We start from the raw sequence: 13,128 nt of genomic DNA on the forward strand, positions 1-13,128 counted from the left end.
TCGCGCTGAGACGCAGCGGCTTCGAGCTGTGTCGACTGACACGAGTGACGTCAGGCGGTCACGTGAATGCTGGGCGCAGACATTATAGTGATGTTAGACGATGGCTTCTCCAAACACCCTCAACGCGTGGTGGTGGAGGCGCACGTGGTACTCTGGGTGAGTGATCTTCAGCACCTCGCCGTCACAGTTGATATTGTACTTGCCGCGCAACACCCGCTTGCCTCCTTCCATCACGACGGGCTCGTTGGGCAAACGCACCGTATAGCCCTGCACTCGCTTTTCCTGAACGAAGTCGAAGTCAAACTGTAACAAAGCAAAGAAGAGAAGACATAAGTACAACTGTTTTGCGTGAATATAAAATCACAAGGATAGGAGATAAACGCGGACAAGTATTGTAATAACGATGACTACTTACAGTGTCAAGTTGTTGTCTTTTGATGCCATCATTACAGTTACAATATTGAATGAAAAGTTTGGCCACTAAAAACAACCCATTTCGTTCCCCTGTTCCGTCTGTCCCCATCCCTTATACCCAAGAACAAGAAGGTTAAAAAAAATGTTAAAAAAACCCCACATGATTTATAATCTAATGAAATAAATGAACATAGATACTTACAGCTGATGCTTCGTTCTCCTTCAGCTTAGTGAGCTGCTGCACGTGCTTGCCCAGGGAACACTTGCTGGTCATGTAAACCTTCAGGGTGTCGGTCCCGAAGACGTGCTGAAGCTTGTCTCCACGCTGCTCTTTGGAGACCACATAGGTGTCCACGCTGAACATGGCATCAGAGGTCTTCTTGGTTTCCATGGTCGTCTCGTCTTCGTACTCGACCTCGACGTCAAGCGAACGGCGGCTTAGCACTGTGCTGATGGGGATTACTGTGAGACAGAGAAGAAAAAATTGTTGGTTAACATTTTTGGAATGGTAAAAATAGTTTACTTTTAAACACGAGTAGAGTTGATGATTATGTAAGTTACTGGGTGTTAGCAATTTCGTTACTTATATGCAAATAAATCAATTTTAAAAAGGTGCTTTCTTATATTCAAATATAATGCCAATGTTGGAGTGTTTCGTTTGTTTTTATTTTACATGCACCACCAACTGCAATTTCTCCATGTGAGGTAATAAAGTTGATTTTATTTAATTTTATTGATTTGATGATTCTTGTTATTTGATGTCTAACAAATTTGATTACATTATGCAATACTTGTGATAACAACAACAAACGATTCACAACGAGACACTCACCATTATATCTGCTGTGACCCATCCAGCGGAATCTCTCGCAGTCAGCCATCATGTCTCCTTGGAGGCCAAAACCCAAGACAAGTCCAGCGTATGCCGACAGCTCGCCCCCCTGGTGAACAGACACGGCGTTGGTAGGCATGGTGGCCCCCAGCACGATTTTCAGAGCGGCCGTCATGACGTCACGAGTTCCGTGGAGATACTGCACCACCATGTCGCCGGTGCCGGCTGGGATGATTCCGATGGGAAGACGGCTGCGGACGACCTTAGAATCAGGGTCGTTGACGTTGACACCATTGTCCTTCTGAGTGCGAAGGATGACGCCGTTGAGAACTTCGCAGTACAGTCCATCTCCTCCCACCGTCACCAATCTGTGAGTACACAAGAAGGGAGAAAAACATGAGTTTGTGGTACGTAAAAGCGGATGACGTCATCATACAATGATGTGGGTTTGATTTTAGTTCTGTTTTGTTTAGTTCTTTTTGTACTTCAGAGTTATAAGTTTAAGATACAAAATGCTTTCACAATATAATCTGTTTTTCTTCTTAATTTTTGTCAATGTTGCAAGTTTTGGTTTCTTGAGAGAAACATTTATTTTCTTTATTTACAATTAATGTAGATCTTAAAAAGAAATTTGTCAGAACAACTTACCCTTCAATTTCAGAAAGGTCCAGTGTTTGCAGAACATCTCTTGCTTTCTTGGGGGCTTTGGTTACTGCACACAGAAAGAACACAAACAAATTAAACACAAGGTCCACAAAACAAAAATGGCTAAAGCAAGCTCAAATCAAAATGGTTGACTATTTCGATTTGACTAAAAAAAACACTGTTGTAATTTTTTTTATAAACCAATATTATTTCCACATTTGCGATGTGATTGTTTTATCTGATAGTATTTTCTTAGATACGCCATGTCCTTGGCCGGATGGATACAAGGTCAACACAGGATATACAAAAGGCTAAACTCTGTCAGGAGACTGGAAAGAATGCGCGGAAACTTGACTTACCGACTACATGTGTTTCGATTCCGCAGAGCTTGAAAAGGGGTGCAACTTTGTTGTGGAAGACTTTCTCGGCTTGCTTCTTTCCACTGTTGGGGTTGATGATAACAGCTAGCTTCTTAGGCTTGTCCGTGGCTGTAAAACACAGAAGAAGAAAAACACAATAAGAAAAAAATGAAATCAAAAGACAAAACACGGAGAGAAAAAAATCCAAAATGAAAAGAAGAAAAAAAATTATAAACTGATTGGGACGCCAAAAAAAAAGAGGATATTCACGCTAGTGAAGTAGCGTGAGTGTTGCATGCATTAGTAGCGTGACCCCGAAAGTAGCGGTCGCGGACAATAACTTCCTCACGCATGAATTTCCTACCCAAGTAATCGCGTCAAACAAGATCAAAAACGTATGGCTAATGTCTGTACTACTGTCAGACGATATTAGCAAGAGTAGGATAATAATTTATGGCAAAGTTGCGGAAAGGCCTACACAATAAGCTAGTAAAGTTCTTTCTCCACGTCAGAGCAATGGTATATTAATACAGTAGCATTGGGTTTTTTTATGTTGTGGGTGCTCATGCATTGCAGAACTTGGCACTAGTCGGAAAACAACGCAAGCCGGCATCAACTTAGTCAAATCAAAGCGTTTACGATAGACATCTCTCTCTCTCTCTCCGAGTCTCTCTCTCTCTCTCTCTTGACAACGTAGATCACAAAGCAGCTTTTGTGAAGTGTGTTCAGTCGACCGGCGCTAGGCATTGCTTCTTGTTTTGTAAACAATGCCGCCCTCAGTGGCGACCTATTGAGCTAAGCTGAAAAGCGTGTCTAAGTTTAGCACTGGGTGTCATCGGTAGGTAAGGCCGTAGTGTGTGTGTGTGTGGCCGGGTGTTATAATTCTATATCGCACGGGTAATATGAAGCGGGCTATATTGTCCTATATCACATGGGTGCATAGTTTGGTATGCCGCGCATAAAGTATCAGGAATGTGGGGCCTATTCAACTAGTTATTATCTCTCCTTATTAGCTCCGTGAGGAGCTGTCTTGTGACGCTCCGAGGCTATACGTTCTAATTACGGCGTGACACCGTGTCTGTCTACGTATCATTGTAGTGTCACCAGGCTACACAGGTAGATAATTATTTGTTGTAAGCTTATCAATTTTCCGCATTCCTTGTCAGGGTCACGCGCCGTTGCGTAAGAGATTAATTACAGTTTCCTGCCATGCGTGATTTGTTTATCGCCTCTATCTCTCTCTCTCTCTCTCTCTCTCTCTCTCTCTCGTTGACCGAAGTAGCTCTCAAGCTTCCTTCCATTGCAAGGCATGACGAAATCGAACCGTTTCTCGAAAATTCCCTACAATTCTGGCCCCTTTTGTGACAGAAAGAGTGCGCTGAAGTCAAACGGGCGATTGTAAGAAACTTTCTTCCCGTCCTCATGAATCTTTCCGTTCACCGAGACCGCACGTGCCATTTGCATAAATCGATTCGGCGCGCCTTAAATCAGTCTTGGCAACGGCGTCAAACACACACAAAAGTGACGAGGTGTGAGTACTGACAGGCCGGCGCTTCCCGGACTTGACACCGAGAAGTGCATAATACTCGTCAGGGTCAACGCAATGAATCCTGCCACTTTACGGGGCAAATAATGATGTCAGTAGACACAGGGCGGGACTTTAGCGCAGAAGGAAGAGTGAGGGATGAAGGTGTTACGATGCGATCTCTACATTCTTTATTAATTAATATGATCTCTCTCTCTCTCTCTCTCTCTCTCTCTCTCTCTCTCTCTCTCTCTCTCTCACTTCGCAAACAATCATTGACTCATCCTTACCGGCAAGCTCTCCCTGTAGGGCAGTGACCAGCATGTTGCACTGGTCAAGGTCTGAGTGCACTGTCAAAGTCTCCACTCTCAGACGCCTGTTGACCACTGGTTTGACGTAGTGGACATTGACAGAATGAGCGCCGTTGTTGTAGCGTCCTTCCACTGCCAGCAGGTAGACGTAAGAGATGTCCACTGCAAAGAAGAACACAAGTCAATGAAAGGGTTGATATATTATTATATTCCACTCTTGATGATATCCCCAGCGAGCAGACGACTTCGTCTGCTAATTTGAAAATGTAACACTATAAAAATCTCAAAGCTGGGATGCTGCGGCTGTTGCTACTGTGTGCCTGCGCGCGCTGTGTGTCTGTGACTGTGTGTGTGTGCGAGAGAGAGAGAGAGAGAGCGGGGGAGTGAATACGAGCGTGCTCTTGCATACATCCGTAGGATCAGAAGCTTCTGAATATATACGCAGGAAGCAGCTTTTGTGCGCAAGTTATTGATTGCAGTGCAGTTGTCAGTAGGGCAAAGACCTCTTTGCAATTCTAATCAAATACCCGAGGCGAAAAACAACTGAACGGTTAATGATAGAAACCGGTCGAAGTCAAACCCGAAACATCAAACAGTTTTAAATGCAGATTCTTATTTCAAGTCGCGATTTTGCTCCGAGCAAACTAGATGAAACTGTAATGCTAGTGAAGCTTTTCACACGCGAATACCACCGATAAGATCACGGCAGCCAAGCATAGAAAGGCTGCAAGCTGTGTGTACCGCAAAAAGACATTTCTCCGTGAGTACGTTACTAAATATGGAAAGGAAAGCTCGTTAGCTCCAAGCCAGTGTCCCTTCCCTTATATCCTAAGGCACAGGAGCAAAATGACCTGCTGGTTCTTTTTGCGGGATGATTATCAAGGAGCGAGTTACCTGGACTTTTACCTATCACTTATTTCCCGGGTCATTAGAACCCAAGTCGAATATATGTAACGGTCTGACCGACTCGACGGGTATGCCATTTTTCGTTTTTGCGTATAGTGTAATCCGCACTAGAGATAACTTGACCTTACATTTGAGGTTTTCGCGTGAACTCGCGACTAAAGGTTTTTAATAACGATCATGGGTGATGCAACAAGAACGGGAAGCCTGCTGTTGTCCGCCGGGTGATATATTTTTATGTCCAACTCTTGGCGGCGGCCTGTATTAACGTCTTGCGTTTTGCCAATTGATAGTACTTCCGCGACGATTACTGCAGGGATTGGCAACTTTAAATGCTGTTTTCTTTTTCTTTTGCCCTAAAGGACATATTTCGACATGTGTTTTATGGGTTTTATTGCTATGATTCGTACTAGAGCGTGTGTTCCATGTAACATTCACAATAACAAAGTACTAAATTCATTTATATAGTTCAGTAAAGTATGTCACTTTCAACAATTTTCATGAACTGTGAAATAAAAACTGAAAGAAGAACTCAAAACTGTTCCTGAATTATATTTAAAAGATATACTTCAAGGTACAAATGAAATATAAAAACCCGTCTAAAAAAAAAGTCAGCAAATATGAATTTGATTACCAAAATTAGCACCATATTTTCTTTTTTTCAATATTTGTCCCTTTTTTTGTAAATGGTTCGAATTTTTTTTTCTCACTTGCAGGAGATTCTTACCTGTGACAAGTTTGTTGTTCTTCTTCTGATAGACAACCTGCAGGCTGCTAGCGTGAAGCGTGACCTGGCAAGCCTTGGAGTTCTTGAAGAAGCTGAGAGTAGTCATGATAATTCCTGATTAGTCTGGCACCGAAGGTAAAATCAGATAAAATCTGAAGTGCGAGGGAGAACACAAATCACAAGTAGTTGTAAAAGCAGTAGCAGAGCAAACTTTTCCCTGAAGCGCTTGGTAAAATCACAGCTTGGAAGTATGAGCACAAGTTGAAAGACCCAAGTTCACACAAAAATAAGTATCTTTCGATTCTTGGTTCAAAGCAGAACTGACGAGAAAGAGATCCAATGTGAGTTTCCGCGCCACGCGGTTTTATATATAGGTCCCAACGACACCGAACTTGAAAAGAGGACGGAGAACGACCAATGGGGGAAACGGGAAAAATGCAGCCGTGATCGTCATCAAGCCTTCTGGGGCCAACCCCTTTGCGCGGCGTGCGTTGCGTTGCCACTACCACCGCCCGCATGTTAATCGGTATGGCTCACTTCGATAGCCGCTCAGTGGTATGGCCGTATGGAAACTTGCGTATGGCGCGCGAGTAATCGTATGTTACACGCACCGTTAGGCGTTTTACCTCTCTCTCTCTCTCTCTCTCTCTCTCTCTCTCTCTCTCTCTTCCATTCAATTACACACTCTCTCTCTCTCTCTCTCTCTCTCTCTCTCTCTCTCTCTCTCTCTCTCTCTCTCTCTCTCTCTTTTTTTTAATTTTTTTTTTAGTAGTAGTTGTAGTAGTGGGGCGAGGGCCAGATGCAAAAAAAAAATATCTATGCTTCTTCTTGATACCCTCGAAAAATTAAGAACTATCATTGTCATTCTCTCTCTCTCTCTCTCTCTCTCTCTCTCTCTCTCTCTCTCTCTCTCTCTCTCTCTCTCTCTCTCTCTCTCTTTCTCTCTCTCTCTCTCTCTCTCTCTCTCTCTCTCTCTCTCTCTCTCTCTCTCTCTCTCTCAGGGTTCCCGGATAGCTCATACCTATTACGATTAAGGCAAATCAGTGGAAGGCAAAAGGTTAAGGATCGGACGGGGTTGGCAGGAGAAGAAAATCCTTCGAGTGACGTCATACACTAGGCACGCGTCACCTTCTCTTGTCGCGTGCGAACCCGCGGTATAAGTGGACTTGACGTGGACTACTTCCTGCCTTCCTTCCTGCTTTTAATTTCTCACTTGGAAACTGTCTTCCCAAACTCGTCGTTGATGGATCTTAAATGAAAGATACATTGTATGTAAATATGCGCAGTGTGTGTATTGTGCATTGTATGTACATACGTTATATCTGACGACTTGTGGTCAGATATTTGTCTACACCTACCTCTGCTAATATGGGCTTACAACTACCTTCCGGTCAAATACGCGCATCCCACGAATAGTAGAGGGAATCAATAAGAAGTTGTACTGTTGTCTTGTTCTAAAATATGTTCGACTTCAATAACTGACAAACATATCCGTAAAATAGTGTAGCAGACATCAACTCATATAATGCAGGGCCGGACTAGGCTAAGAGGAGGGTGGGTGGGGGTGGGTTGCCAGTGGTGGTCCAGGGGAATGTTCCCCCTGGCGGGGTCAAGGGGCAGAGCCCCTTGTGGGGGTCAGGGGGAAGCCCCCTGAAGCTGATGGGTAGGTCATATTCTGAGATAGGAAAATGGTCGCTCCTTGCATGAAACGGCATAAAATAAACAATAATAAAAAATGTTTTAAATAAGTGAGGTACATGTTTAGCCTAGGGGGGAGGGGGGGTTGCGCAACCCCCATAACCCCCCCCCCCCCCCCCCGGCAGTCCGGCCCTCGTAATGCAATTCCACGACCAAACCTGGTGGGAATCTAGACCCAGAAACAAGCGATTCACTGTTGTGGGTGCTCATCATATATATACATCTGTCTGTAACAGATTTAATTTAGCAGTCAATTTTCTGTTTTTGAATTCACGCGATTCAACCTTTCTCTGTAAGTGGTATATTATGATTGGCGGAAGTAATGTTACACCCGTGTTCTCAGCTCAAGTTGTTTGGCATCAAACGTTTGCTTAATACGAGGTACGCTGAGCACTTATAACTACGCAAGATGTTATTCGTCAGTCACACTAGTTTCTTGTGTTCAAGCTTAAAATCTAAACTGTAGGCGTACCTAAAGATGGATTGGTCGGCAGAAGTTAGAGTATGAGTTACGTTACCTGGCGTGTCCACAGACATTAGGTTTGAAGGACACCTGAAACCAATAACTAATATATAGTTACTTTATGTAACCCATGTTCTCAGAAAAGTGCTTACTGCTTAAACATGCTAATGTGGGTTTACTTGAAGATAGAACAAGTCACGTGAAGTGATATGAAAACATTTAGTCAATCTGTTGTCTTAAAAATCAAAACTAAAAAATCATCCAACGTCGAGACTACATATACCGTACTTACGTTTATCTAGCCTAAACCCGAAGACAGACAGGTACAGCTCGTCTCTGCGATGATTAGCTTAAAAATGCTCCGTAACAAATCTTATTAATAAAAACGATTTTTAATCGGTGAGCGCCGGGTTTCCACGCTCATTCTACTGTACCAGGAGTCCAGACTTCCTTTCGTCGTCATATTTGTTCAATCCTGGTGGGCACGCATTCATCGAAACAAATCTGTAATCTAGCGAACCTATGCACATTCAATGCTGTACGGGCCTAATACGCAATACACCAAATACACTGTCCATTGGGGAATATGGGCCGTCTCGAAAGACTACTCAACACAGCAGTTAGATTTGCGTAACAGCTAGAACACTCATTTTAAGGCATTCCTTTAGGGGCTCCGCTCACCTATGTAACTTCAGCAGGAAGGAAACAGGCCAAGTACTCGTCATAATCCCTATCGCGGCATAAATAATAGGCAGTGCGTCGTCTGTGCCGCTGAAACTGCGCAGGTATATTCTGCCCATTAGGAGCAGTGACATACGAGCTCCTCTCAGGGGCGATAAGTGGAGCAGAAATCAAAACAAAGACAACCCAAGAAGGAAGCAATGTTGATAAATTACTGTCCCCAAACATTATCCAAAGACAGCCATTTAAAATGTCAATAACTAAGCACTCGATCACGTATTTTCAAGGTATTCCTGGTGTGTGGCAGGGGCGGACGAGGGGGGGGGGGGGGGTTTCTGGGGTTTCCGGACCCCCCCCCCCCCCAGCCAAAAAAAATTGTGTTTTTTGGGGGTATTGATCAGTGACAAAATCTGCTGCCTAAAACTGGTAATGATCATCCTCAGAATGCACCAGATTGCACCATTTTGCATCCCCCCGGACCCCCCTAGCGAGCTAGGCGCTTTGCGCCGTCGGCTCGGCACTTCGCGCCTTCACACCCATATCTTCACAATATACTTTTGGAAACAACCCCCCCCCCCCCCCATAAAATGAACTGATCCGCCCCTGTGTGGTGACATATATAATTACAACGTCCAACCCAAACTGTGTAGCTGTGGAGAATTAGACACAGCTTTTTAGCCCATTATATCCCTTGAACTACTTGTTTGCTTGACTAATGCATTCAGAGTGATATTGCTTTCGTCTTGCTTTTTTCCTTGCTTGACTAGTTGTTCGGTTGATTCAAACGTTCTCATAAGGCCCTCTGCTTGCTTGTTTGTTTAATTGCTAAACTGTTTATTTGCTTTATTGAATAATTGTGATCTTGCTTTTGCCGTGCTTAACTTCATACCAGCGCAGAAGTCAAGCGTTGAATGAAGCCGCCAAGGTCATGGGGGCAGTGTAGGTCGGGATTCAGGCCGCCTTCGCTGTACTGTACAGGGTAGACGAACTTCGGATTACTCCGTTGGGTTTGTATGGCTTGCAGAGGAGTGACCTTTTCTTGCAAAACCTCTGTCAGACATTGGATGGGCCGATCACTAGCGAGGTGTGTGTCAAAAACACGTGGACGGGAGTTTCCTCATCAGTTTTTCTTTGATATGTGTTTTGTGCTTTAACTATCCCGACTGATGGACATGTTTTCCATGTATGGACGTTGTAAATTCGATTCGTTTCAGTCACAAAAAACTCGGATATTGACCTTGGTTGATTGTGTTATACCCACGCGTTGGTATAGTTGCTTGCGAAGAAACACACACACACACACATACACACACACACACACACACACACACGAAGAATTCTCCCTCTCGCCGAGACTAATAGACTTCCGTGTAGGCTTAATGACATAATTAGTTCACGTGCGGGACATGATGCACATGTGAGCCTGATAAAGGGCCAAGCTTTCCTGCCCGTACAATAATGGAAATTAATTCGTAAAAAAATTGCAGTTTTCGACTCCTTGCAAGAAGGTAAATACAATTTGGTAACATTTCAAATGGATAGATGCCTGAGGCATGACTGAAAGCCCTGGGAACTCCGTGAACATTACAATCATGGACAATAACTTTAAAGAAATAAAAATACAGATGCAAATTATGTTCGTAGTTTCTTTGACCAAGACCAGTAGTGGATCAAACTAGAACTGCTCAACTGCCATTACTATCAGTCGACACGCGGTGATACATATGCCCTTTGACCTTTTCTTTGGGGTATCCCGTACTAAAAATAGAATACGGGAGATTTTAACTTTAAATATTACCCTTGAGTTCTCGAGCGTGGGGATCAGTATTAACTCGACTCGAGTTTCCGAGTCTCTCCATTCGTGTTTGTGTACTGTACATTCTATTTATCTCACTGTTAGAGGCAAGTTAAGTTACTAGCTAGATTTACAGACAAGAAAAAAGCCCACCACTTTCTCTTCACCACCTCATTTTCTCTTGCCCGCTGGGATGCGCGCGCACAACGAAACTCAACAGTGCATGTTAAAAAGTGTCGCGGTTTAGACTGACGCCAGCAGAGAAGTTCTGTTCGCAGAAGAAGCGCGATGTGCGATGTGTGTTGTGTGCGATTAATTTGCAATCCGAAACTCTACTCATACAATTTATAACTGTTCAAACTGAGACAGTTCACAAATTAAGGTCTGCCCTATAAATATAAGTATTCTACTGATATTAGGGAAGAAATAGAACTCCAAAGTCGTGAAGCGGCAACCGGCTCCGGGCCGCCATCTTTGATTTTCCCAAGCGCAACCTTGGCAAATGTATGCAACAGAAATGCAGTGAAAGATCGACTTTAGCGTCCACTCCAGACCTTAAAGTAGGAAGATATGAACAGATCTGAACAAAATAACGATCAGGTAACCTATATCCAATAAACTAAAGGTTTTCATACAGAAATAACCAAAACATGAGTACAAAGTCAACGAAAGTAGATTTGTAGAATCGCCCAAATCAACGAAAGTCGTTCTGTTTTTGGTGTGAAATTCGTTTCACCGCCAACCGGAAGTGACGTGTACGCAACATTTGTGATGTACCACTTCCTTACAGTGACTGACTATTAGGGTTTAACGTCCTCTTAGACCAATTGAGATCAAAACATGACTAAATGTAAAAAGTAAACGGTAGACAGACAGACAGACACAGAAAACAAATAAATCTTGCACACGCTTACTCGTATTTTCCCATCCCATAATCCACAAAGCCTAAGCCCCAATCCTTCCACCCCTATCCACACCACACTGACCACACCACACACACACATGCACACACACACCTATCCCCCTCCCCTTTTTCTAATCTTCTCATATTAGTCAGTCTGACACCATGACCCGTAACTGAAAGGAATGCAATTCAGAACACTCCGTGGCTCGTGCAGGGGAATTCCCGTGCAAAATGAACATGATAATGGGGACAAGATAGGGACGACGAGAGAGACAGTGATATTCATATTCATAATCTGGGTCCCCTTGAGTCCTCTGGGGGTCGCCCTTCTGGTCCGTACTTAGAAGCACGCATCGGCCATGCTATCAATAGGTATTTCCTTCGGAAAAGGGGCTCTCATGAGACTGGGTTTTGCTTCTGTGTGTGGATGGCCAGTGTGTTTCGAGACTGAGAGGTGTTGAGTATAAGGGATGGGGTAAGAAAAGCGAAAAGAGAGAGAGGTGGGTGGGTTGGTGATGTGTAGAGAGAGAGTGTGTGCGTGTCTGGATGCATGTGGTGCGCTTGCGCCTGGCTTCGCCCCTCTTTGTGTTTGCAGTAGTGTGCATGTGAGTGTGTGTGTGTGTTTGTGTGTGTGTGTGTGTGTTTGTGTGTTTGTTTGTGTGTGTGTGTTTGTGTGTGTGTGCGTGTGTGTGTAGGTGTGTGTGTGTGTGTGTGTGTGTACTGAGGTGTGTGTGTGTGTTTCTCTGTCTGTCTGTATCTGTCAATATGTCTGTCTGTTGGTCGGTCGGTCGGTCGGTCTGTTGGTCGGTCTGTCTGTCTGTATGTTCGCACTCACGCTTGAGCTCGTTGGCAGTATATCTACGCGGGTGACTAATGAACCACGCTACAGAATGATGGTAAGGGGCTCCGCTCACATATACACTACTCACAAAAAGTTAAGGATCACTATGAGAAAACAGGTGCTTAATAAAATCAGTTCGCTACTGTTATTTATTTCTCAGTCAAACCAAATTGTTATGAATTCTTGTTCAGCTGTAAGTGGGCGATGTTGTGTTAGTGGAAAAATTGCATGGGATTCGCTACTACTGAGCTTGGTAGCAAAAGAAAAAGCGGAAACTTGCGAAAAAGGACCTTGTTTTGGACCGTTCAGCCCAAACACATTGCACAAGCCACATGGAAAAACCATTATGCACGTGCAAGCACTGCTGTTTATGTGTGAGATGCTGTCACTTGCTTGGCTTTTTGAGAAGACATACCACCAGTATTAGGCATTATCTGACAATGCCTCCACGACGAAAATTGAACGAGTTTGAGAAGGGACGAGCTGTTGCATGGTTCCAAGATGGTGTCCCCAAGCGAGAAGTGGCCAGGCGACTTCACGTGTCCATCTCGGTCATTGTCAGACTGATTCAACGTTTCACAGTCACTGGGAGGGTCCAGGAAAGACGCAGACCTGGGCGACCAAAGAAGACAACTCCACGTGAAGATCGTCTCATTGAACGACTAGCCTTGCAAACAAGAACAGCCTCTTCCAGCATTATTCGAAGGAAGCTGAGGGTGGCTACTAACACCAACATCAGCCAGCAGACCATACGGAATCGCCTTCATGGGTTTAACCTCCGTTCTCCTCGCCCAGCTGTACGGCCACGCTTAACTCCAGCCCATAGGGCAGCACGCCGCGCCTTCTGCAGACGTCACGTGAGGTGGACACGTCAGCAATGGTCCCAGGTCCTGTTCAGTGATGAATCACGCTTCACCCTGAACCACAACGACGACCGACTGAGGGTCTGGAGGCGCCAAGGGGAACGCTACATCGACGCCACTGTCCAAGAAAAGGTGGCCTTTGGTGGAGGTTCTGTAATGGTCTGGGG

At 44.4% G+C, this 13,128-nt stretch overlaps 1 protein-coding gene across 1 annotated transcript in view; it reads right to left on the reverse strand.

The window, feature by feature from the left end:
- Positions 1-6,337, reverse strand: part of LOC138967136 (ceramide kinase-like) — a 7,681-nt gene extending 1,344 nt beyond the window's left edge. Inside the window, exons 1-7 of the mRNA XM_070339632.1 lie at positions 5,717-6,337; positions 4,066-4,248; positions 2,251-2,379; positions 1,895-1,958; positions 1,247-1,614; positions 617-876; positions 1-303 (exon numbers count right to left, since the gene is read on the reverse strand). The exon at positions 1-303 is cut by the window's left edge and continues 1,344 nt beyond it. Of these exons, the coding sequence (XP_070195733.1) occupies positions 94-303; positions 617-876; positions 1,247-1,614; positions 1,895-1,958; positions 2,251-2,379; positions 4,066-4,248; positions 5,717-5,822 (1,320 nt within the window). The 5' untranslated portion in view covers positions 5,823-6,337 and the 3' untranslated portion in view covers positions 1-93. The remainder of the gene's footprint in view (positions 304-616; positions 877-1,246; positions 1,615-1,894; positions 1,959-2,250; positions 2,380-4,065; positions 4,249-5,716) is intronic.
- Positions 6,338-13,128: the final 6,791 nt, after the last annotated feature.

Source organism: Littorina saxatilis, linkage group LG5 (genome assembly GCF_037325665.1).
Source record: "Littorina saxatilis isolate snail1 linkage group LG5, US_GU_Lsax_2.0, whole genome shotgun sequence".
NCBI lineage: Eukaryota > Metazoa > Mollusca > Gastropoda > Littorinimorpha > Littorinidae > Littorina > Littorina saxatilis.